Source organism: Sciurus carolinensis, chromosome 12, assembly GCF_902686445.1.
Source record: "Sciurus carolinensis chromosome 12, mSciCar1.2, whole genome shotgun sequence".
Classification (NCBI taxonomy): domain Eukaryota; kingdom Metazoa; phylum Chordata; class Mammalia; order Rodentia; family Sciuridae; genus Sciurus; species Sciurus carolinensis.
Window position 1 is genome coordinate 60756415 of NC_062224.1, and position 26094 is coordinate 60782508.

At 43.3% G+C, this 26094-nt stretch overlaps 1 protein-coding gene across 1 annotated transcript in view; it reads right to left on the bottom strand.

The window, feature by feature from the left end:
* Positions 1–529: 529 nt before the first annotated feature.
* Positions 530–26094, bottom strand: part of LOC124961363 (kinesin-like protein KIF28P) — a 72492-nt gene continuing 46927 nt past the window's right edge. The window contains exons 8-23 of the mRNA XM_047519949.1: positions 23151–23218; positions 21075–21166; positions 19575–19696; positions 17917–18007; positions 17163–17217; positions 14837–14960; positions 13681–13825; positions 12205–12323; positions 11562–11669; positions 9961–10235; positions 8329–8463; positions 7477–7643; positions 7129–7235; positions 6735–6882; positions 5900–6090; positions 530–1426 (exon numbers count right to left, since the gene is read on the bottom strand). Coding sequence (XP_047375905.1) covers positions 1271–1426; positions 5900–6090; positions 6735–6882; positions 7129–7235; positions 7477–7643; positions 8329–8463; positions 9961–10235; positions 11562–11669; positions 12205–12323; positions 13681–13825; positions 14837–14960; positions 17163–17217; positions 17917–18007; positions 19575–19696; positions 21075–21166; positions 23151–23218 — 2103 coding nt within the window. The 3' untranslated portion in view covers positions 530–1270. The remainder of the gene's footprint in view (positions 1427–5899; positions 6091–6734; positions 6883–7128; positions 7236–7476; positions 7644–8328; positions 8464–9960; positions 10236–11561; positions 11670–12204; positions 12324–13680; positions 13826–14836; positions 14961–17162; positions 17218–17916; positions 18008–19574; positions 19697–21074; positions 21167–23150; positions 23219–26094) is intronic.

Genomic DNA, 26094 nt, shown 5'->3' on the forward strand with positions numbered 1-26094 from the left:
ATATTTATGGGGTTCATGGTATACATTGTGGAATCATCAAATCAGGAATTAGCATGTCCATCATCTGAAATATTTATCATTTCTTTGTGGTGAGAACATTTGAAGACCCTTTCTTTTAGTTATTTTGAAATACACATTACTATTAACTATAGTTGGTTTGCTGTGGGATAGAACAGTCACTTATTTCTTCTAACTTTTTATCCATTGACCAAGGTCTGTCCCCCTTTCCCCACCCACTCTTTTCCCCCAAGCCTCTGGTAGCCACCGTTCTACTTTCTGCTTCTATCAGGTTTTTTTTTTTTTTTTTTGATTCCACATAGGAGATCATGTTATCTGTCTATGTCTACCTGAGTTCACTTAACTTAATGTGCTAGGTTCATCCATGTTGTCACAAATGACAGAATCTCCCGTTTCTTTAAGGCTGAATAGTATTCCATTGTGTATCCGTAACACATTTTAAAACTCCATCAGTGGATGGATGAACATTTAAGTTCTTGCCATATTCTGGCTGTAATGAATAATGCTGCAGTAAACATGGGCATGCAGATAGCTAGCTCTTCAACATACTGATTTCATACTTATACACAGTCAGTAGTGGGATTGATGGATCATATGGTAATTCTGTTTTTGGTTTTCTGAGGAACCTCCATACTATTTTCAAAAATGGCTATTCCAATTTACATTCACACCAAGGAAAGGGACAAATTCTTGGGAGTAATACTGTCTACCCTAACTCATAGAATTATTTTGAGAATTAAATGAGCTAAGAGATGTTTAGTACTTAGATTAGTGCCTGGCAAATAGTAAGCACTGTTCAGTCACCATCCTCATACTGTTGTTATTAGAAGTTTCCAATACCCCAGAATGATCAAGAGTATCAGCATTCACTTCAGGTATCTCCCATTTTACCTTCTTCCTGCGTATGGGTTCATTTTTACATTACTTAAACTCCACTTGCTGGTTATGGTGGGGCATGCCTATAATTTCAGCAGCTTGGGAGACTGAGGCAGGAAGATCACAAGTTCAAAATCAGCAACTAGGTAACTTAGACCCTGTCTCAAAATAAAAAATTAAAAGGAGTAAGGATATGGCTCAGTAGTTAAGTGCCCCTGGGTTCAATCTCAAGTACCAAAAAAGAATCCAACTGAAAGGAGTTTTTCTTAAAAATGATAAAAGTTAAGTGGGAAATACATGGGTTAAGTTCATTAGCTACACAAATTATCTTTACCACTCAAAGCTTAAATGTTCACAATTTTCAGATGATGTATCTTCACTGTTTAATATATAATAAATATTCTCTCTTCTTTTTCACTATAAGAGCAACATCATTTTTCAGTTTCCACATGCTGGATTCAAGCAGGTCCCCCAGATCCTTTAACATCTGTGACTGTTGGTGTACAAATGGTCGAAGCATTTGATCATCTTCCTAAAAAAATAAGTGAAAGGAAAAAAATGATAATAGACCTCATATCATTAGAATAAAAAAATTTGCATCTGATTGGGGTGCCCAGCAGCTTCTCCCTTTGGGCTGGAAAACTGCATTTGAAAGGGGCTTGGAGAGGCGGTAAGTTACCTAGGTAGGAGCAACCTGCTTTAGGGAAGACTGTCTGAATGGCCCTGTAGTTACTGCCAATAGGGAAAACTGATGAGACAATCCCAACATTTCAGATTGGAATGCTCTATATTATTTTAATACTGTGGAACTTCTGAGGTTTTGCAAAGGAAGTAATAGGTATGAGAGGTTCTTCCACTTGTAGAGGTTTGCTGATGTATCCCCCACCCCATATATGCAGGTACTACTGAGATGGGAGTCTGGATTAGCTGTGAGCTACAGTGTCAGTGACAAAATGATGGGGTCAGACTTCTGAACATGGAAACGTGCAGAGGGTCGTCTGTAATATGGCATTTTCTCTTAGTTTTTATTTTTTTAACTGATTAGTAAAATGCCTGTTAAGATTTTCTCATTTTTTTCTAATGAGTATTCCATGTTGTCTTTGTCTTATTTTAAAAGTAATTATTTAGATATTCTGAATACTAATGGTTGATAAATATGGCTTTGCCAGCATGGTAGCACAGGCCTAGTAATCCCAGCAATTTAGCAGGCTGAAACTGGAATATTACAATTTAAAAGCCAACCTCAGCAACTCAACAAAACCCTTAGCAACTCATTTAGAGACTGACTCAAAATAAAAAAAATAAAAAGACTGGGGACGTAGCTCAGTGGTAAATCATCCCTGGGTTCAATCTCTAGTACCAAAAGATAAATAACTAAACAAATAAGGATTGATACTCAAATTTGGATTTGGGAGCATTTCAGATTTTGAGTTTTCAGATTCAGGGTGCTTAACTGGTAAAGAATATACAAATATTGCAAAATTCTAAAAACCCTGAATTCTGAAGTAATTCAGGTCCCCACCATTTCAGAATATTCTAAAATATTCCGATAAGGAATATTCAAACTGTAATACAAGTTGTTTCTCTCAGGCTGGAGCTTCGTTTTAAATTTGTCTATGGCATCTTTCATCTCGCCAGTTTCCTTTTTCTTCTGAGGTATACATATAAAAGAGGACCTGAAATGTATGTCCATGTCGAGTCACAGCGAGCTCACCTGCTCAGGCAGGCCTGCTGTGGTCCTTTCACACTTACTTCCCTTCCCCCAGAAACAATCCCAACCTGATCTTTGTGACAATCATTTATCATTTTCTTGCCTTTCTGAAAACTTTCACCACCTAGAATGCATTCCTAAACAGTATGTTTTACTTATCTTTAAACATTTTTGAAATCATGCTGGATGTCATCTTTTTGACTTGAAGTTATCTATCCCTTATTGGTGGTTGAGATTCGTCCTTGTTGCATGTGGCTATGGTTTATTTTCACAAAATAGATGATGCCATAATTTACCCATTTTCTGTGAGTATACAGTAAGGATGTGTCTGATTGGTGCTATTACAGAAGATGGTGTTAAGAGGACCCAGTACATGTATGCAGGGGTTCCTGTCACCTTTCACAAATGGGCCCTCATCTGAAACACAGAACAAAAATTTGAATAATTCTCAATTCTTTCAAGAAGGGTATATAAATAGTGCCTCTTTAGATGCATAGAGTTCATTTCTTACATCTATCAAATGACTTACTGCGGTAGGTTCTCAAACTGTAGTTTAAGACAATCTCTTGGGGGAGGGGTGTTAAAACAGGTTACTAGACCCACACCCAGAGATTCTAATTCAGTACATCTGGGGTGGGTACTGGAATCTGCATTTTTAACAAGAGTCCAGGTGATGCTGAAGCTGCTAGTTAGGGGACCATACTCAGAATCTCTGCCCAAGAATTAGGGCTTGCTTCTCTGCAGATCTAGTTTCTTTCATAGAAAAAGGAAGAGCCAAATTACAGGTTTCTTAGGCATAGTATCTTCTACTTATTAGGCAAGTACCAAATAATTTTTAAGTGGTTGTACTGATTATACACCTCCAGCCATGCCTGAGTTTCTGTTGCTTCATATCTGCACCAAATCTTGATGTCAGAATGTTCAACTTTTGCTAGTATGGATAGTTTATAATGGTACTTCATCATGGTTATCAGTTTGTATTTCCCAGTATATTAATGAGCATAAGTACTTTTTCATATATTCATTGGCCTTTGATTTCCTCATTTGTGAAGTTCCTGTTTAAGTTTTTTGACCATTTTTTTCTGTTGGGTTGTCTAGATCTGTTTTTGTTTTGTAGTAGTTCTTTATTTTGGATATTAGTTCATTGTACATTAAGTGTGTTTTAAATAACTTTTTCCACCCCTTTTGGCTTTCATTTTGGTGTTCTTTTGATGGACCAGAGTTTACAATGTAGTGAATCTGTCAGCCTCTCTCTTTAAAACTAGGTGGTTTTGTCATGTTAAGAAATCCTTTTCCACTATGAGATCCTGAAGAGTCTCCCAAAGTGTCTTCTAAAGTGTTAGCATTGTGCCTTTCACATTTGGGTCTTTAATTGCACCTAAAATTGATTTCTGAGTGTAGCTTTAGAACTGCATTGAGTTTCACTTCTTCATCTGACTTTCTGTCACTGGCATTCTGTATGTCAGAGATAAACAGCTTGAAAGGAGGAAAGGTTTATTTTGGCTCGTGGCTTCAGTCCATGGTCACTTGGCTCTGTTGCTTTGGGCCAATGGTGGCACAGTATATCATGGCAAAATAAGCATGTGGCAGACAACTGTTCACCTCTTGGTAGTTGGGAAGAGAAGGGAGAGAAGAAGGGGCCAAAGTCCTAATATTCACTTCAAAGGCACTCTCCCAGGGACCCAACTTCCGTCCATTAGTCCCACCTTCTAAGGGTTTCACCACCTCCCAACAGCACCCATGCACTTAGCATCTGGGTTGGGGAACAACCCAGATCGAAACCATAATACCACCTAAATTCCTAATTCTCCAAGCACTATCTATGGAAAGATCCTTGCTGCCACACACATCTTGCAGCTCCACCTCAGTCTGTGTCAGATCTCTGGTACAGAATGGGCCTCTGTTCTTTTCTTTTGTTATCTATGTTTTACCAACACCTCACTGTCTGGTTAAGTGACTGTAAAATAAGGTATTATCAGGCAGGGCATGTCTTTCCACCCTTTTCTCAGCTCTTTGTCTTGTCTTGGCTTTTCTTTGCTTTGGCAATTCCATGTAAATTATAGATCATTTTATCAGGTTCCATTACATTTGCTTGAGATTACATTTGAATCTTGAGAATTACAGATTTACAGTAGCAAATCTTCCAAACCATGGAGACATGACCTATTTCTCCATTTTTTTGGGAGAGGGTCTTCTTTGACATCTCTCAAACAAGTTTTAAAATTTTCTCCATAGAAGTCCTGCATATTTTATGTTAGGTAGGAGCCTCAATATTTCATATATTTAATACAATTATAAATGGCATCATTTATTTAAAATGTTTTTTCTAGCTGTTACTATTTTATTCAAATACACTTAATATTGGTTTCATAACAAGCAGTTGAGTAATTCTGTTAATTTATGTATAAATTCTATGGGGTTTTCTATTTAAACGAGCATGCCATCTGGGAGTAATAATGGAGGCTGCACTGTGTAGTGCAGGAGAAGACTGGAGCAGCACTGGCCGGGTTGGCATCTAGGCCCTGCTATTTGCTGTAAGTGTATCCTTAAACAAGTTACATAACCTCTCTAGTGTCTTAAATAAGGCTAATAAAATCCACCTCAGAGTGACTGTGAGACTCCACTCAGTAAATGTAAAATGCTTAGAAAGTGTTACATAAATGTATGCTCCTATTGAAAATCCTTTTTTCTCCTCTCAGTCTTCATACTTTCTATTTCTTGCTTCAGTACACTGGCTAGAACTTAGAAGTACAGATGTGCATTGGCCAGCATCCCTGACTTCTTCCTGATCTGACAGGGGAAGCTATCAGTAATTCACCACTGAGTATCAGGCTATGTGCTTGCCTGAGGTTGTCTATATCAAACTGAGAAATGTCCAGTTTATTCTGAGTTTAACAAGAATTTTTATCTTCATAGGATGCTGAATATTTTTCACATGCTTCTCCATCTGTTGATATAATCAGATTGTTTTTCTATTATAATCTCTTTATGTGATGAGTTACATTGGTTTCATAATTATAAACCAAACTTGCATTTCTGGGATTCTATATATTGTAAAGTGAATGAATAGCAGTCTTACAGTGACCATAGCTGCCTGGAACCAGCCAGATGTGCAGTAAAATAAAGGCCAGAGCAAAGGTGGATGGAGGCCTGAGAGAGTGGAGGTCCACACTTTTAAGGCCTCTACTTTCTCCTCTGCTTACATACACACGTCCTCAGGTTGAGGAAATGCATTTAAAGCAAATGTATAATTTGATGGAAAGATTTTTTACTCCCATGGTTCTGGCTACTTACAGGAGGCTTATACTGCCTAAGTCTGAGAAACTGTCCTCTTGCTGTGTTCATGCTTTGGTAAAACACCTTAAGAGCTTTGGCAAACTCTTTGTCACAGCTGTCTTGCTGAGTGCACATTTGATTAATCTCTCTGGCTGATGGCAATTGTGATGTCATCCCAGTTACCTTCAGGGTATTGGAAGGCTTGTGGGCTTGAGGAAGAAAAGTATTTATTAATTTACTTATACAGATATCTACACTTACTTATTTTGGTGGCATTCTTCCATATCTGCATTTATCAGCATATTTGTGGCACCAATATGAACCCATGCAAAGAAATCTCACAAAGCAGAACTAAAAATGTCCTGTGTTTTTTGTTTGTGGTACAAAATATGAATTAAAACATGAGGGCTGGAGTTGTGGCTCAGTCATAAAGTGCTTGCCTGGCACGTGTGAGGCATTGGGTTCGATACTCAGCACCACATATAAATCAATAAAATAAAGGTCCATGGACAACTAAAGTATATATATATTAAAAAACATGAAAAAGTTCATGTCTAGCTGGGCAAAGTGGTGGGCACCTGTAATCCCAGCTACTCAAGAGGCTAAGGCAAGAGGAACACAAGTTTTAGACCAGCCTTAGCAAATTTTTATTTTGAGACTGTGCCTGAAAATTTAAAAGCGGAGATGGGTCTGGGGGTATAGCTCAGTAGTAGAGTACTTGCCTGCCACATGGGAGACCCTGGGTTCCATTCCCAGCACCCTGACAACAAAGGCCATGTCTTAGAAAGACCAAACACACAAGTGTTGGAGTTTGGGGATAAGCTCAACAACCACAACTGGACCAGTCTGTCACCTTGTTGGCCAGAACCAATTTTCTCCAGCGATTCCTTGAGAAATACGTTTTCCTCTCTCAGGGCTCTGTTAATGTTTCTGAGCAATTCCGTCTCCTGTTCTAACTTGAGCACCTTCAGATAAAGTTCTGACGTCTGATTTGATGGTGTCTACAAAAGACATGTCAGTTCAGTTGAATTACCTGCAGATCCTTTGAGAATGGCAATTTTTACTATGGCAGGGCAACCAAATGGGATGGGGAGGTGGTGAGCAGGGTTTATAAGCCCCTTAAAGGAAGGTACCCAAGTATACCAGGAAAAATTTTGTTGAGGAAGAATATTAATGATCCTTAGATGGCCATCTCCTGAGATTTTTCTAGTCACCTTTGATGCCCATTGTAATTCACACGTACACACCTGGCTCGTATCCTTCACATTGGAAATTTTCTTGGTATCTACCACGATGTGGCCTTCACCTGTGACTATGAAGTCCAGCTGAGAGCAGCTCAGTTCAGCACAGCCTTCTGTAGTGTGGTACAGACACCATCAAAGAAAGGAAATCTAAGTTGTCCAGTCCTAGTGTTGAGTGAGATGCTAAACCATGCACTTACCCAGGACCCAGATGCCCAGGGGGGAAGATGACACTTGCCCACTGCTATAAAGACCCTGACGGCCTCCCTTTTTTACCTCTTCTGCAGCACTGGGCATACTGATATTATGTCTGATTGAACAGTGCACATGCAAAAGAGGAAGTAAACACGGTACCTTGAAGGCCCCACAAATCAACAATGAGCGCATTTGTCTGTAAATAATTCAGAAACTCCTGAGATGCATTTAAGGCGGCAAATTGTACAATCTCTTCAATTTGGGGATTCACAATTTTCCATATGGGTTTGGTATATAAAGTGTTTGGAAGATCATAAATTCTATACCTGAAAAAAAGAATATAAAACATAATTTAAAACCAGAAGGGACACATTTGTAAAGGAAAGAATCAGATGAATCCAGACATAACCCATGCATGAGTTAGATAGAAAGATGAACTATAATTGAGCCTCATAATTACTGACTCCAACATCTCAGTTGTTCTATGTGGGTATTTTCACAATGTGACTAATAAAAAGGAAAAGTAATTTCAATAAATATTTTCTACTTAGAGACTCTAAAATTGCTAATTTTCCATGCAGGGTGGTTTGTTGGTTTTTGTTCCTCAGAGTAACCCTTTATTACCTCATCTTTTAATATCCTTTTCACCTAATTAGTTTGATCATATCTGATGCTTCTGCCATACCAAAACACAGTTCTTTTGTTTCTAACAAGAACATTTTACTTAAATAATACAGGTTTGCAGGATATTCCTTCTGATACATAAAATTTCTGACTCAACTGTTTCAGTCACATAAAAGATTTAGTACATAATGACCACAGCTCAGTGACCTGGAGGGATGTATGGCTGGCTTCTCTGTTTAATAGGTGGGAGAAAGTAGTCATTTTGTAATGGAGCAAAGTTAAGTAAATTACATGGTTAACTCAGTTTTAAAACTTGAAGAAACACTCCCTCCCTCCAGAAACCACACAGGTAGCTTATGCAAGAAGTTCTATGGCACAGGCTAGTACCCTATTTGAATGCCTCGCTTTGCATCTTCCTTTAGCCACTTGACACCAAGGCACTGGACAATGTGAATCTGGAAATCCATCCGCTTGCCCAGCAGCTCAAAAGGATCAATAATCATGTCTTCCTCACCATATACTCTACAAACAGAAGAGGTGGACATTGATCTCAGGTTAAGCTGGGTCCAAGCAAGTTGGCACTGTTAAGTACAGGGAGTGAAATAGAAACCGTAGGAGATAGCTAATTTCATTGAAGGAAGGCTAGGTAATATTACCAGTTGTAGAATTCATTCAAGAGACACAAGAGTCAACTCTATACTGATGCTTTAAGGTAAGATATGGACGATTTCAAGGAGGTCACAGGGCAGGAGGTGTAGCTCAGTGCTTCCGCAGTTGCCCAGCACACACGAAGCTCTGGGTTCCATGCTTCAGCACCACAAAACAAACCACTTCATGAAATGTGGATATACAGATTTCAGTGCTAAACTTAATTGAAAATTCAGGTAGGTCCCCAATGGGAAGAAGGAAAAAGCACAGATGCAGCCTTTGGCACTGGTGAATTCCTTGTAGTCTAGTCCACCTCAGGCCTACAAGGTCTGAAACTAATGCGGACAACTTTCTAACAGGGACCTCTCATATCAGCTAAGTTCACGAAGTCTGAAATCTATAAACTAGAATGCCACTTTATTGATATGCAATATAACCATAAGGCAGCCTAGAAGGTCAAGGTAACCAAATGACCAGAAAGTTGCTTGGAGTCCCAGAAGACTCTGAGTTGGTCAGCCTGGTCTCTTGGTCACAGAACCTTGAGGTTATTTTACTCCCTTCTTGAGCTAGTTTCCTCTTCAGCAATTGCTCTGGATGCTCTGAGGGCATTGGCATCCAGACCACGCCCCTCTGCCAGCCTCTGATGAGGATTATTTAAAAGACTACAGCTTTGTATAAACTGCCTAAGACCTAAAGATAAAAAACAGATGAGATATCCTAAGAGAAGGGTAAAAGCATAGCATAGCACAGTTTAGTACAGAACTGATAGTCTAAAGCAAACTTGTACCCATAGAAGTTTAGAAAATAGCACAAAAGGCCAGACATCTTACTTCCCACCTTGAGAAAAGGACCAAAGAAATAGACCTCTACCAAGGAGAAGGAGTAGTATGCTGGAAGATCACCTCTCTACTTCTGACTCTAGGGGCTCACCAATAGGATGGGCCTACAGCATAGGAGAAGCATCCTGTGTGTGGTGGATGCCAGACCTCACAGGTGCAAGGAGAGGGCTATGGGTAAGAACATCCCACAGCACATTGGCTTTTCTCCTCTGAGGGTCCACAAAGGTCTTGATTTTTGTCCAAGTCTCCTTTTACACCTGCCTTTTTGTGGGATATCTTCCTCATTCCTTTGGTTCCCCAGGGCAGTACTGAGTTGTCTCAAGTGCAGCTGGCATTTTAGGGAACTTGATTTGGCTTCCAAGGCAAAAATCATATTCCTTGAGGCCAAATCATAAATTCATGAGCTCATTCATTGTCTCATGAATGACCCCTTCAGGTACCAAGTTGACCACCCTCTCAGGAGAACTCAGACTTGCTCTGAATTTTCTGTGACTGACCCAGACAGAACTAGAGTAGGGGAAGAGACACCCACTGTCCTGTTGGGGAGCAGGGGGCGATGTGGACGTGTAGTACTGCCTCCTCCAGTCCATCACAGTTGAGAAACTCCACTTGCTCCTCGAACTTCATGCAGTAAGCAAGTGACTGGAGCCAGACGTGGGCTGAGCCCAAGTGGATGACCTCCACAGGATCCCAGAAGGGGTCATCTTCCTGAGCCACATGGCTGTCTTCTCTATCTAGAAAGCGCTGGTAAAGTTCCTCCATTAGGAATTTCCTATTGATAAACTTGGATTTTGACCAAATCCACACCTGCAAACACAAGGTAGGTCACCAATATTTAGTTTTATCTGCTGCTCCAACAGTTCATCTGCTTGATTTTTCCCAGCATGCTCCCTCCAGTGCACTGACTTTGGGTACCCAAGACCACATACCACTCTCATCAAACTTAGCTTTGGTAAGGTCCTTCAAGAACATCATATCCATGCTGGATCCATTACTTACTCATTGCTTGAGTCACTTGAGCCCAGGAAATGATATAGAGGAAATGATGGAATCAGAAAATAGACCCTCCCAAGAAAAATGAAGGTTTGGGGTTTGTGGTACACAGAACAGCAGATGGATGACCTTCAAAATGCCCACATCCTAATCCCTGGAACCTGTGAATGTGTTACCACCCATGGGAAAGGGGAACCAAGGTTGCGGATGGAATTAAGTCTGCTTATCATCTGAATTAAAATGAGCTTAGTCTGGAACCCAGATGGGCCCAGTGTATGCACAAGGGCCTTATATGTGGAAAAGGGAGGCAGAAGAGAGGGTCAGAGAGACTTGATGTGGTTGATTTTGAAGCCATAAACCAAGGAATGTTGGTGGCTTCTAGAAACTAGAAAAAGCAAACACATTTTCCCATTGAACCTCAAGAGCAAAATGCCCCTGCCCACACCTTGCTTTTAATCCAGTGAGACCCCTGTTGGACTTCTAGGTGAGGGAACAATAAAGTAATACATTTGGGTGTGTGAAAATTTATTACACCATTAATGGAAGATAAGGACAGGGGTGTTTAGTCTGGAGAAAAGCCTAGAGGTGGCTCCACAGCAGGAGGGAGAGGAAAGAAAATCTCAAGTTCCTAAAAAAGACCTACCTGACAGCAGTGTCAAACATGGGAATGGATCCATCACTGGAGTAGGTGAAATAGACTTTTCCAGAGTCTTAGGAAAGTGTGAATTTTACCATTGCTTCAGGATGGTAAATCTCTCTTACGTGCACTTGCACACACACGAACGTACACACTTGCACACATACACAGAGACATGGACCCCATTACCAGCTGGATGAACTTTCAGGCTCCCTAAGGCACTAAAGCTTTTGAGTCATGCTAAGTAAGAATAGAGAATGTTCAGAGGTGCTGGTTAGAAAAGATCCTGGGAATTGACACTGTGTGGGAGAGAGACCCAGGTGAGGGAACATGGAAGAGGGTCCCTCAGAACCCCACTTACACTTGGAACACAGCTTGCCCTTTCACCGGGGTCTCTACTGTTTGCTGCTGGTTAAAAACAAAAACAAAAACCACCTGTGTCCCTAGAAAAGCTCTCAGAAACCCTGTGGGAGGCTCACAGCCACCTACAGATGCAGCCTCACCTCATGAGTCCTTTGGTTGGTCACCTTCACCATGACCTCTTTTTGTAGCTCATACCCCCTGGAATCTGATGATGCTAGGTTCTTCACCTTCAATTCCATTTTAAGTTCCTAGTAAAAGAAACATTCTCACTAAATAATCCTTCATTTATCAGCCCACACCGTCTTTGCAATTTTCATTCTTTTCATTGGGTGTTTTAAAAGAACATGGTTCAACTCTTGCTGCTTAAAATTCCTACTGAGAGAAGTGACAGAACACTGGGATTTCTCAGCCACATCCTGGAACTAAAACTTACAATACTTACTAATGTGGTTAAAGCTTTTACAAGGTTCCCATGACTGGCATCTGTCACTGGAGCTAACCCAGCCAGGTCCTCTCTGTGGCACAGCAATCATCAAGGTGCCAAAAGAGGTACTGGGACAATCAGGAGTAGGGTGGTTCTGGCCAGCATGTTGGTCTGGGTGCTGGTGGCCCTCGTAGGACAGGTGTGGCAGGAATGGTGCTCAGGCTGGTGGGAAGGCTTGGATGTTAGTCCAGTTTTTGTTCCAGCTCTCCTGTGATCTTGGGGAAACCCTCCATCTCTGCAGACCTCAAGGTCCTCTCTGGACCTGACACGGTGCTGTGTTTGGGCTTTAGATAAATTACCTTCTTCAGTTCTTCACTCATTTGATTCGCTTCTGCAACCAGTGGCATGAGTTTGATGTAGTCTTGGAATACAGCCAGGACACTAGGGTCTACTTGGCCATCTCTACTGCTCCCTGCACCTAGTGAAAGCCAGAATGGAAAAGAAAATGTCACTTTTCTGTGATAATTTTCCAACTGTGGATAAATTTGTATTTTCATTCATCCATTCACAGAGTTGATCTCAACCCAGGGATCTTGGCTGCACCATGACAGGAGGTTCTCTGCCTCTAGTTTCCATTCCTGATCTCAAGGCCCTTGACCCAAGGTGACTCCAAACTTTCCAGGCAGGGGCAAGGGCAGGGGTAAACTTTGGTTGGCTAGAAGGAAGGTCTGGGGATTTATCCCAAAGCTTCAGCATACAGCAAATAAGTTGCTTTTACTTCTGTTATATTTGGGTGGTTTGTTTAACTTCACCGTGTCACCAGCCCTGTGCTGGGAAGGCAACTGCACAGTTATTGTGAACAAACCAGTGAATAGGTGGATTGTCCAGGCCTTGTTGGTTTGATTTTGGACAAGAATTTCAGCAAAAGAAGAACAAAGAGGTGAATCTCAAATCAATTTGTTTTGCTAAAATTCTAATTAAAACACGTTAGTGTGGGGAAAAGGGAGGAACTTTTGCATAGGTGCAGCTGTAGCCCACTACTCTCCATCTGCTGTCCATTAAGGTGATCAAAGCATAGGTGATTCCTCTGGGAAGCCAGCACATTATGAAGACCTCAGTGGGTCCAGCCCACCCTGAGCACAGTGAAGGGGCTGGAGAGGGAGGCACAGGCAGGTGCTCAAGAGCTTCCATCTGAGGCCTGTTGAGAGATGAGCAGGCAGAAAGCAGAGCTTCTGAATGCATTCATGTATGAGGAATCTGATTATTGCAGGGCAACAAAGGGTAGGGTGAGCTGGGGAAAGGGAAATTTTTGTTTGTTTGGTTTTACTGTGTTGGAGATGGAGCCTAGGGCCTTGTGTATACTGGGCAAACGCTCTACACTGAGCCACACCCCAATCCTAGGAGATCTTTGACTTAGAAACCTACGGCTATTATTTCCTCAAAGCCAGGACCTGAATTTTGTTCCTCACCATATATTCAGATGAAGGGTCTCTAACCACTGGGGCACAGGTTCTACAGTCCCAGCAGGCCCCTGGGTGGGGCTAAACATCACTAGTTGGCTGTAGGTAACCAGAAATCTCATTTCAGCTTTCTTTTGTCCTTTTCTATATATACCACTCTCTTTATCACCCTTTGAGTGGTCTGTACCCTTATTCCTAAGAGAGTTTAATGACATCTTTGACACGGACTCACTTTATATTTATATGGAAATGATATTTTAACTCTGTACATTACTCTGACAAGATAAAATATGATTTTCTTAAGGAAAGCAGGAGAGCACACAGTGAAAACAGTTGCTTTCAGATCAACTCACGGAAAATCCAGGGGCCACTTACCCAGCTTGTCCATGCTCACTCCCTCTGCAGCTGCCCTCTCCAACTGGAAAAAGTCATAGTCAAATCTGTTCAAGTCCTCATTGCCTCGCTCTGAAGGAAATCCAATGTAGAGGTAGGCACTGTTGGACCCCAAAATAACGCGATCCTAGGGAGGAGACAGAGGCTCAGGGGGAGGGTGCTGCCTTCTCCTCAGCCTGAGGCTGCAAGGTGTGAGTCAGCCTGCTCCAGGAGGAGCCATGGCCCTTGTGCTAGAGGAATCTAAGAACATGATGACCTTGAAAATTCCCCAAACAGGGAAAAGACTTATATTGGAGAAGGTAGGGTGCCATCTTGCTTTCATCCACAGCAAGAGTACTGCCTCCCACCAGGCATAGGGGAGTCATTGGAGACCAAAGAGACTCAACCCTTCTCTTGTAAGATTTATGGAAAAACTGTGTACTCATAACCTGTTTAAAAAAAAAAAAAGTGGGGCAGGGGCTTCTACACAGTGTCTAAGGGCCCTAATTCAGACTGGGGATTATAGAAGTCCTCTTGGAAGATAGAATTTTAAAGTTGAGACTTTACATGTGGGCTGTTTGAGTGAGGCAGATAAGGATACTCCTGAGCCAACCAAAAGCAGGTCAGCATGAGCAGGGCACATGTGCAGGACACCGAGGCTTAAGGAGGCTGAGGATTTCCAGAAGGAAGTGACCAAACTCAATCTACCAATCTAAAAGGGTCTGTGGCTATTGGTAGAGGATGGCTTGGAGTGGGGAGAGGGCTTCGGAGAGGCTATAGGAGCCTCCATGGTGCCATCGTGGTAGCAGAGCCTCTGACCAGAGTGGTGGGGTGGAGATGAAGAGGGACCAATGTTTTCAAGAGATTGTCTGGTCCCCTCTAGGCTGTTAAAAAATCTCAAATGTCAAAATTGTAAGGGATCTTGGGAATTGTTCAGCTCAGCCTTGTTTTATAGATGAAATCCAGAGAAGTGAAGTGACTTATCCAAGAACACATAGTGAGGTAGGACCAATCTATTGCTCTGGAAACTATGCCCAAGTCATTGCCATGAGGCAGTGACAGAAGCCCACAAGGTGGGACACACCCCGCTCTGCCCAGAGCCCCTCAGCCAGCTCTCAGGCAGGACTTAGGAACTTCTGTGGCCCAGGAGGAAATTTACCAAATGCTGCAGCTTTGTCCTGGAAGTGATGGGCACCCCATTAACGATGACCTTGCATTTGCTGTGTGGAGTGACAGTCACTTTACCATCCACATTCGTAAAGGAAGCGTGTTTATCTGAAATTCTGTGAAGACAAGAGTGAGTCTCAGTCATCCAATGAATTTCAACTGTAAACATTTGAACTTGTTCTCTCTCATTTGCACAATACCCAAAGTATTTGTCAAGGCCTCCTGAGTGCTGTGGCCCAAGGGAAGTGGGAATAGAGGGAAGGGCCCTGCCTTAAGGGAGTGGGGAGTGGCAGACAGCAAAGCAGTTTTTTTATTAACAGAAACAAGTCCCAGCTGAGGGCCTAGAGCTGCGAGGAGCCTACAGACACAGAGATCACCAGTCCTCAAAAGTTCACAGGTCAGTGTGGGGGAAGGGGAGGTGGGGAGAGGATTAAAAACAGAAATGTTTCAGTAGCCAAGATATGGAATCATCCTAGGTACCCATCAACAAAGAACAAATTAAGAAAAAGGGGGGCTGGGGTTGTGGCTCAGTGGTTGAGGCACTGGCTTCGATCCTCAGCACCAAATAAAATAAATAAATAAAATAAAGGTTAAAGGAAAAGAAAAAGTGGTAAATACATATCAGGGATTATTATTCAGCCATAGAAAAAGAATGAAATTGCATTATTTGTAGTAATGTGGATGGAACTGGAGGACATTCTTCTTAGAGAAATATGACAGGCACAGAAAAGACAAATATCATATCCTCTCTCACTTATGTGGAAGCTAAAAAGCTGATCTCAAAAAAGAGTGAAATAGTGGTTACCAGAGCCTGGGAGGGGCACCAGGGAGGGAGGGAGGGAGGGAGATGGTTAGTGGGGCCCAGGGTGACAAGAGGAATAACTCTAATGACCTATAGCCCAGGACGATAATGAAGGTGACAGCAACTAATTTCAAAATATCTAGAAAAGAGGATTTTTAATGTTTGCAACACAAAGGAATATATGGATGAGGTGAAGGCTATATCAATTAGCCTTTATATACAAGTATTGCAATGTCACACTGTACTCAATAAAGATGTACAATTACTGTATCAAAAACAAAAATAAGGGGCTGGGCTTGTGGCTCTGTGGTAGAGCGCTGGCCTAGCATGCTTGAGGACTGGGTTTGATCCTCAACACCACAAAAAAATAAAATAAAGGTATTGTGCCCACCTACAACTGAAAAAAAATATTAAAATTTTTTTTAAGAAATTGCAGAAGAGACACTTGGGAGAGTGACTTCAAAATGAGCCTTACATATATACAGGTAAGTTTAGTTCTGTTTCTGGGTCTTTATCCATACATATTCGGACTTTATGTTACAAGACTTGGGGCTGGATATCTGAGGCTGAATGTTCTCGATGCAGAGACACAGGTCTAATCCACATCCCTGGTTTGCATGAGGCCCAGGGGTCTTGTGGGGAAGGTTTTGATTTCAGCTCATCAATGGAATTCAGCCAATTACAGACCTGTGTATTGGACTAAGGAAGAGGTCTACAAAGAGAGGAGAGGGGAATCCCTAGGAAGAAGCCCTGAGAAGGTTGGTGGTACATGTGAGGTGGTGCCAATAGGCCCTTGGTCAGCACCCCTACACTCGTCTCATAGGGTCCCTGTGCTTTGCTCAGGAGGGGTGAGGGACTTTGGAAGAACTGACCAGGGAGGCCTCTTTTTCTCCTGGCTAAGGCCTGTGGGCAGTTGGGACACAGTGGTTCTAGAAGCAGGAGACAGAACCCTAGTGTGATGTCCCAACCAGAGAGGCGACAGCTATGGGGGCAGCTAGTCAGCTGTATAAATCTGCCCTAGTGTTTCACACACACAGGATTCAGCAGGAGGTTCCTGAGGGAGTCCTTAGGGAGAGGGACACCCCAAAGTCCAGCTTTCCATTTATCCAGTAGGTGAGGGCTCTAAACACTGAGATCTGAAGATGTGTTTATCTGTGGAGGTAAGACCCTGGACTTGGACTTCTGACTCTGTTTCCTGGTCAGATCTTATTTCTATTTGTGAAGAATTATTATACAAGATCTAGCCACTGACATCCTCCTTTCTCAAGATTAGAGCCAGGGAAACAGCACAGCACAGTGGATTGCAGCGAAAGAATACAAACTCCCAACGACTTTCTTATGTAGGTGTTGGAGTGTTTCTACAGGGAGGTCTGGGGAAATTCCTTGTTCCTGCTTATCCAGTAGGATGGGGACCTGGCCTGCCCATGATCAGAAGACCTTCAGGAATCTCCTCTGGATTTAGAGGTCCAGATTCTTTAATCTTCGATGTTTAACTGCACAATGCACAGAAACTTACCCCAAGCCTTGAAGAGTGATAGCATTTGAAGCGGCCCGACCAGCGACACATGAACCTAAGAAGAGGATAGCTCATTTGCAAAATGGTCTGGATTTGACCCTAACATATTTGATGTTTTGCCCATGACATTTTCTCTCCAGTAGGATAATGTGAAAGGATTTTTCAACCAGGGTGGTTAATCACAATGGTACTTGGACATGACCTTGTTTTATGGATAGTTGTTTACTTTCTTCTTCTTTTTTTTTTTGATGGGATTCCTGACTTTTTGAAAGTTTCGCCTTTCCAGGGTCATTAAATCTTGGTCTTAGAAGATGCACTGAAGCCTGGCATGAAGCTGTGGTTTCCGTCTAATGATTGGTCACTCCTATGGGCCAAGCAGAAGATGTCACCTCCAGCTTCTGGGTAGCCTGGCCTCAGCCCCCCACCACATCCTGCATGGAGCCTGCACACCTATCTTGGGTATGCATAGCAGCCAGGGAGAAGAAAGTCAGGGGTATTGGGTGTGGTATTCCAATTATTCAGTGTTTGGGTCAAAGAGACATTTCAAGGGCTGCCATCTCCTCGGAAACCACTAAATAAAAATGTGGTGATAATAACCTGCCTGGAGCAGCTTAAAATGGTGAATTTTATGTTATATATATTGTTCCAAAATTGAAAAATCAAAGTAGAGGAAGGAAATAAGAAAAGAGACAGAAGGGAAACTTGCCATGGGGCACGAAACAGGAGCAGGCCAGGGCAGGTGGAGAGCGCTTACCCGTGTGAATGAAGTACTTGAGGACCCCCGTGAGCTGCGGGTCCTCATTGACATTGAGAAGGTGAGGGAGGGTCTTCACCATCTGCCGCTCCTGGAGGAGAAATGGAGAGGTTCCCCATCACCAGGCAGGGCCAGCCACCTGAGAGAGCAATGCTCCTTTTCTATTCAATTCTCGAGTCTTCCTAGCTTGTCAAACTGACTCATGAGGGAGGAAGGCTGAGCCAGGTGGCGCATTGCCGACTGCAGGAGTGAGGTCAGCTGTCAGCCTGAATGCTTCTGGACAGGGGTGTTCCAAGGCACAGCTGGTCTCTGACCCTGTCCTCCCCGCACCAGCCCCCTCCCACCTTGACTTCTGCCCCGCCTCACTTTTTCAGGTCCCTGAAAGCCCCCAACTCCCTGTTTCCAGGGTGGTGACCCTTCCCTGAGTCTCCATTAAACCTCTTGTTCTCCTAAGTCCAGGTGGCTAGCGGATTTGTCATCAACTGTCCATGGCAAAAAAAAAGGCATGTTGCATTAGCCCTCCCCTGGTTACCTCAGTGCATTTCATCCTTTTTTCTTTTTTGCATTTCATTCTTTAATACAAGTATTGATTACTGTTAAGGTGATTGAAGATTGACTATCAGGCAGAAGTGAAATCAACTCAACCCGCACAAAGAAAACTTTCAAATTTCAAAATCCTTTCTGATTAAGAGTAGAGAGAATAAAAATCCTTCCAATTGTTACTCTTCAGACAGAACACAAAATCCTGTATTCCTGAACTCTAGATCCTATTAGACCCAAGAGTTACCTGCCCTGCCACCCCTTACACAGGATGTGACTTTAATAGGGCTTCTGATTGTGCCCCAGTTATGCTGGCACCTTAAGAATCCTTGGTCCCAAGCTTAATCTGGCCTCCTGAAGTCACGGAGCCCCACCCAACTCCACTTCCACTGTCTGGGGCTTATTCTAGGCTTCACGAGTCTTTCTGATGGCTGGGCTCTCCCTCCACTTCCAGGTGTTCCAGGTCTGACTCATGTCTTTGGGATCTGCCCAGAACCTTGTGGCTGTGGGGAGCAAGGTCATGGCGGAGGTGGTGCTGGGGAGTGGGGGTGGCAAAGGCATCCCTCGCCATGAACGAGACTGGTATCACAGCACCACAGCCCAGGGGCTGAGGGGTAGCTCAACTGGAGGGCACTTGCCCAGTATATGCAAGGCCCGGGCTCCAATCCCTAGCACACACGAGCATGATGTGCACGCACACGCACACACACACACACACAAACCACAACAGAGAAAAACAACAAAAACTATATTTGCATCATAGCCATTATGATCTGATATTGGCAGTGAATGCCAGGAGGGAGATCCACAGCTCAGGTCACGCCACACTGTCCCTAAAGGACAACTCATAACCCTCAAAGTCCCCCCAAATTCTAATTACCAACAGCCTTAAATTCCATCCCCAGCCTCACTCAATAGGCACCAAGGCCTCTCTGCCTCCCTTCCTTTCATGCCCTGCCACTTCCTGCCAGCTCGGCCAAGAATGATACGAGAGGTCATATGTCACATGTTACATCTTACACATTCACTAAATCACTAATTCACTGTCCCCCACCCCAATCTGGGGCTGACAATACCCACACAGCACCGTGTCAGGGTAGGGCAGAGCTGGGCCTCACCTGGGCAATGGCTGCATACTGCTGCTCCCATTCTCTCCGCGCCTGCTCCAACAGGTGTGCCCAGGTTTCCTGAATAGCGTAGGTCCCCATCTGGTGATCTGCCAGGAAACAGGCTGACTGCTCTGGAAGGGGGAGGGATTTTAAGCACCAGGTGTCCAGTGTCAAAGGTGAGGCACAGAAGAGCTACAGTAAGTCTCACTGGGCTCTCAGTGAATGGAGAGCAAGAGTAGAAAGCGGAGCTGCACTTATGTGTGAAGAGCTCATTTGGTAAGTCCTACAATGTGTAGTGCCGCAGAGCAAGAAGTTCCCCTCAAGGGAGGCATGAGGCTCAGGAGTCTATCTGCTCTTTATATAGGCCTTCTATACTATCATGGCAGCAAGTTCCCATAAGGCCAAGGACTGAGGAAGATCGTATATTTATCTTTTGTGTTTTCCATGTATTTTTTCTGTCTGTGCTTATGAATAATGGGAATTAGATGCCAGAGGTAAGCTCATCCATTTTTTGTTTTAGTGATTTATGGCCACACGTGAACCAGCCATATGTAATGACTTCACTCTAGAAAGGACTTTTGTTGAGGTGGAATCCATGAGTGAGCCAGCCCATGGAAGCCTGGAGAGGTGCCCAGTGGAGCTGTCTGTGCCAGATCTTGAGCTGTGTGGCGGGGATGGGGTGGGAAGAAGCACTGTCGCTACCAGAGAGATCCGCAGGGGCAGGGCTGAGGTGCCCAGGGCAGGATGGTGACTCTTAGGGAGCACTGAGCACAGAAAGTTTTGGACTTCTTGATATTGCTGGGTTGATGCTGAACACCTTACGGATTGTACTGCTCCAGATTTCTATTTTACCTTTATTATCCATCATATTTTAAATCACGAATGGGCATAATATGATATATATTATGATGCCAAACTGAAACCTGAGAACTTACAGCAGTGATTCTTGATAATTGCACATTAGAATCACCTGGGGCACTTTAAAACGGACTGCCATCCCAGGACTCTGACTTTGTCTGGGAGGAGCCAGTCAGACCGAGCCACCCACTGGTGACTGGTGTGTAGCAGTTGAGGCTAGACACTGAATCAGAAGAGGTGGCTGCTGCTAATGCTTCCTGGGCTTCTGGCCTCACTTAACTGCATGCAATGTCAAGTGACCACCTTCTAAACCTGGTAAGGAAAATAGTATCCTGACAGAAATTAAGAACTCAAAATGACAATTTTAAAAGGCAGGATCATTATTTCTTTTAACTATGTGTCTACATTGATCTCAAAACATAGTCATGGTATTTTTAAAGGTTGAACCAAAATATCCTGAATAAAGTCCTAAAGGGCTGCTTTCCACCTACCCGGGCCTCCCCTTGGATTCTAACCCAAGAGTCCCTCCCCAGGCCCAGCGCGCAGGCCCGCCTCTCCCTCCCTTCAGCCCCAACCCTTGGGCATCGGTCAGCTCAGATCCTTCCTTCTTGCTCCAGGTGTGGACTAAGCTTGCCTTCTGACTCAGTTTACCTGCTGCTCCAGAGTTTCCACATCCAAGCAGTGTCTTGTTCTCTGCTCTTGACCAGGTGTTGACCACAGCATTGTTCCGGACCTTTTTAGCCCTTTTGTGTAAAGATGAACACACTTTCAGGCCCCTTTGCACCTGAGCTGCACCACCAGGTGTGCTCAGATCCCTCAGTGGGAAAGTTTCACCCCCTGGTGACTATAGATTCCACCATGTTCTGTTCTACTAAACCATTAAGACCAAAAGTGACTTCAGTAACCTGAATGGTTTCAGTAAACATGTACAGCTGAGTCATGGCTGGGTGCTCGGTCCTTGAGTGTCGTGGAGCCTGAACACAATTGGTTAATTTAAGAATCTGTTCAATCAAGGTCACTGCTGCTGAAATTACTGAAACCCTGGAGGCTGTCAGTGACTGCTCTGCCTCGTGCCCCAGGCTAGAGGGGGACTTAGGTTTTCTGGTTCATTCCCCTCCAGTGCCACCAGAGAAAACAGGAAATGCTTCAAATATTGCATGGGTCATATTTACACTCATATATGACTTTGTTCTTTATCTGAAATTCAACTTTAACTGAGTATCTTGTATTGTGTATGCTCACACCCTGTGGCTCAAACCCAGGGCCTGTGCATGCAAAGCTTATGCTTTACCACAGAGCTGTGCCCCCAGCCAGCATCTTGTATTTTTACTTGCTTAATCTGGCAGTCTTACTTCTTTCATTTTACACAATAGCGATGGAAGTAGAGTTATAACTAGACTTGCCCAAGTCACAGAATCTGTGTGGGATCAGAGTCCAGGCCTCTGGCTACCATTTTTTCTCTCTTCTGCACCATGTATCCTCTCACATAAAAACTGCTGGCAACTGATAGTCAGAGAGAACATTCTAGATGCTGCTGAAGCCAAAATTTGGTCAAAGATCTGAGACTGTTTGCAGATACTGGAAGAAAACGTCTTATGGTGTAAATTGATATCAAGGCCCAGCAATGAAGAATGGGAATGAAAGTGTTTGTCATTCGGGGCTGGGGATATAGCTCAGCTGGTAGAGTGCTTGCCTTGCAAGCACAAGACCCTGAGTCTGATCCCCAGTACCACAAAAAAAAAAAAAAAAGTTTGTCATTCAAATCCAAGGGCTCTCTCACTGAGAAGCACAAAGGAAAATCTAGAAGGAGAGGAAATTACTTGGTGGCACAATCATAACTACAGTTTTAAGTAGTTTTGTTTGTTTGTTTTGGCAGCACTGGAAACGGAACCCAAAGGTACTCTACCAATGAGCTACATTCCCAGCCTTTTTTATGTTTTATTTTGAGACAGGGTCTAAATTGCCCAGTCTGGTTTTGAACTTGCAATTCTACTGCTTCAGCCTCCTGAGTCACTGGAATTTCAGATATGCACTGTCACAGCCAGCTATAATTATAGTTTTTTAGTGTCACTCATATGCCAGGAAGAGCTTTGCCAGGAAAGGTTCATACATGATCACACGTGGTCTTCACCCCCACACTGAGAAGGAGTGTGGACGCATTCAAGTGGTTCCAAACCCACAGAGTCGTCTCTTACAGAGCTCATCCTCATTTATTAATAGCACAAAGATCCCCGGCCTGGCGCTATTCTCTCCCCCTGTAGGAGGAATCTGTGAACAGTCATGCTGTCTGGCAGGAAATTACAGGGAGACAAATGCCTGATCACATCAGGATTGGCACCCATGCCTCTCCCATCCTGATTTGAGTGACATAATGACACTCTGGACTTCAGTACCCAGTTCTCTCTCATTTGTTTTATTTCTTTTCATCCCTCTCTCACAAATCATTTATTCACAAGTCGTTATTTCCCTGGAGATCCACCCCCAAAGGCCAATCCATCAGTTAAAAGAGGACTGGAGGGCTGGGGTTGTAGCTCAATGGTAGAGCGCTTGCCTTGCATGCGTGAGGCACTGGGTTTGATCCTCAGCACCACACAAATAAATAAAATAAAGGTATTGTGTCCATCTACAACTAAAAAAACAAAAAAGATTTAAAAAAAAGAGGACTAGAAGAAGTTACCAGATTTAGAATCTAGAACCATTATGACTAATAAATATTCATAAACATACCTTTCAGCATATCTTAATGTGGATAGAGTTTCTTCATAACAGATGTCAGCTGGACTTATGGCTGCAATCTGTAAAAACATTCCTTGCAAATTTTGTTATTTATACTGAGGTTTATTATTATTGATATTATTAAAACAGCTAACATTCACAGAACAGTTTTGTATCTTGTAGTTTACATTATTGTTCAAACTTGACAACGCTAAAAACTAGGCTTTGAGAAAACTAATACAGCCAAGCTGGACTGGGGTTTGAACCCACCCATGACTGACTAACCCCTGTGCTGCTGACCTCAGAATCACACTGCTCTCAGCATCGAATCCCCAATAATTTTCCCAAGGTTCGAATGATTGTTGAAAGTTAGCATTGCAGAGATCAATAGGATTTGTTTGTCCCTGTGAGATAATAGGGACAAAGGGCAAATGCACTCCTGGGTCTTGGCTCACAGCCATTAAGAGTTCCCACATTCACAGTTGAGGGATCCCCATTTATCCACCCTTAAGGTGCACTGATGTGCGGGGGGCCTCACGGGAGCCAGGGTCCTTTCACTGAACTCATCAGGGCAATGGTACTAAGAGAAAAGGCCAAGTGCACCTAAAGCCAGTTCACGTTCCTAAACCCCAGCCCACTCCTGCAAGCAGCCCCCCAAAACTAGCTCCTGCTTCTGTTTCAGGGGGCCACTCTGACATTTTCTTGTTGGAACTGGAACTGTGTCTCCCTTCCTACGCGGAGGCCTCAAAAACGCTTTGCCTACATATTCACACGCGTGGCTCGGTTTCATTTCTTTTGCTATCAAGACAGAATTCCCAGCATGTGGCATAACCCAAACCGCCATTTGTATGATTTCAAGTCTGACTATTGACTTTGGATTAATTGTTCTAGAATTCAGAAAAGACTTTTCAAATCAAAAACAAAAGTTTTGAGGACTTGGAGATAGGTGTCACCACCGAGGGTGATGGAGACAGAACATAGGCTGTGGACCTGGCAGCTCAGGATCCAGAGCATTAAGAGGCTGGTGAATAATCCCATATAGATTACAGTTTGTGTGTGTATATTACTGGAGATTAAACCCAGGGTCTTGCACATGTGAGGCAAGTGCTCTACTGCTGAGCTACATTCCCAGCCCTTTTTACTTTTGATTTGAAACAGGGTCTTGGACCAATTTCTTTTTCTTTCTTTCTTTTTTTTTTATTTGCAGTGCTGGGGATTGAACCCAGGGCCCTGTGCTTATAAGGCAAGCACTTTACCAACTGAGTTATCTCCCCAGCCATCAAGGACCAATTTCTTTCTTTCTTTCTTTCTTTCTTTCTTTCTTTCTTTCTTTCTTTCTTTCTTTCTTTCTTTTCTTTCTTTTTTTTTTTTTTTTTTTTTTTTTTTTGGTACTTGGGATTGAGCTCAGGAGGGATGCTTTACTACTGAGCCTCATCCCCAGTCTTTTCTATTTTTAAAAATATTTATTTATTTTTGGTACTGGGCATTGAACCCAGGGGTGCTTTACGACTAAGCTACATTCCCAGACTTTTTAATTTTTTAGTTTGAGACAGTGTCCTTAGGTTGTTCAGGTTGGCCTAGAATTTGTGATCCTCCTGCCTCAGCCTCCGGAGTCTCTGGGATTACAGGTGTGCACCTGGAAAAGGCACAGCTTTTAAAACTTGTTCATTTGCATCCCCTCATTTAACCATCACAGCCATGTGCTCTGTGGCTATTAACTCCACTTTAGACAGGAAGGAAATTAGGTTTTAGGATATCCACACTGCAACTGGGACTAGTACCATGGTGACATTAGAGTTTAGAGGTGTGTCTTGCAGATTCTGTGTTGCTTCCTGAAATGATCCATGACTACTTCTGGACTCCTCCCCACCCCCTAGTTTTTGGTTAAAACACTACAATGGAGAAAGTAAGCGTGGCTCAGTGGTCATGCCTGTGGCAGGAGGCCAGGGTTCCATCCCCAACACTGAAACAACACAAACCCCACTGTGATGCCTTCCGACCGTCCTCGTGTCCTTATCAACCTTGCAGATGGAGCCTTGAAGATCCGCACACGTAGCTGTTGTCCTGTAGTGCTCCATCTCAGGTGACTTTAGACACACCTGCTCAGACCTGTTGGATTTCAGTGTGCAGTCTAGCATTCAGAGGATGCCTTAGGTGCCTTGTTTTTGTTCTGTTTGGTATTTTTGAGTGAATTGAATGCAGGGTCTTGAGCTTGCTAGGCAAGCGCTCTTCCTCTGCGTGACACCCCTAGCTTAAATGTACATCATCTCCCTCCAGGTTCTCGGGGATGTCCCATTGAGGCCCACAGGTAACTGGTATCCAGAAAATCATTAAAATGAAATATTTAAAATTAGTTAAGGACTGAGGGAGCAGCCTAGCATATGAGACTTGCCTAGCATATGAGAGATCCTGGGTTCTACTTCCCAGCCCTGCAAATAATGGGTAAGTAAATAATAAAAATAGGCCAGATTAAGTGATAAAAAGTAAGGATGTTTACACGACAACTTTGGTTTGGTCATGGGTCCCAGCAGGGAGCATTTCTTTCCTAAGCAGGACCCTGCTGGAGGCAGAGCTCACCTAGTCTTGTCCCTCTCTGCAGCAGAAGAGCATGGAGCCCTGGTTTCAACACGTTTCTTGTCCCACCCACGTGGCAAACATGCTGCGCTGTCTGGCACCTTTGCTAACATGACAGATTCAGCTGCTTTCCAGATTGTGAGTCTGCCCTGTGACTATCACAAATTCATTCCCAACCTCGCCACACAATGACGGCTCCTTGAGAATATCGTGGCGTCGCTAGTGCGTTACTTTCCAAATTGTATTCATTGGTTTTTTTCTGACGGTAAAAGTAATACATGTCCTGGGCTAGGGGTGTAGCTGTGTGGTAGAGCTCTTTCTTAGCAAGTACAAAACCACAAAACAAAAAATAATGTACGTTCCTTGTAGAAAACCTGAAAAC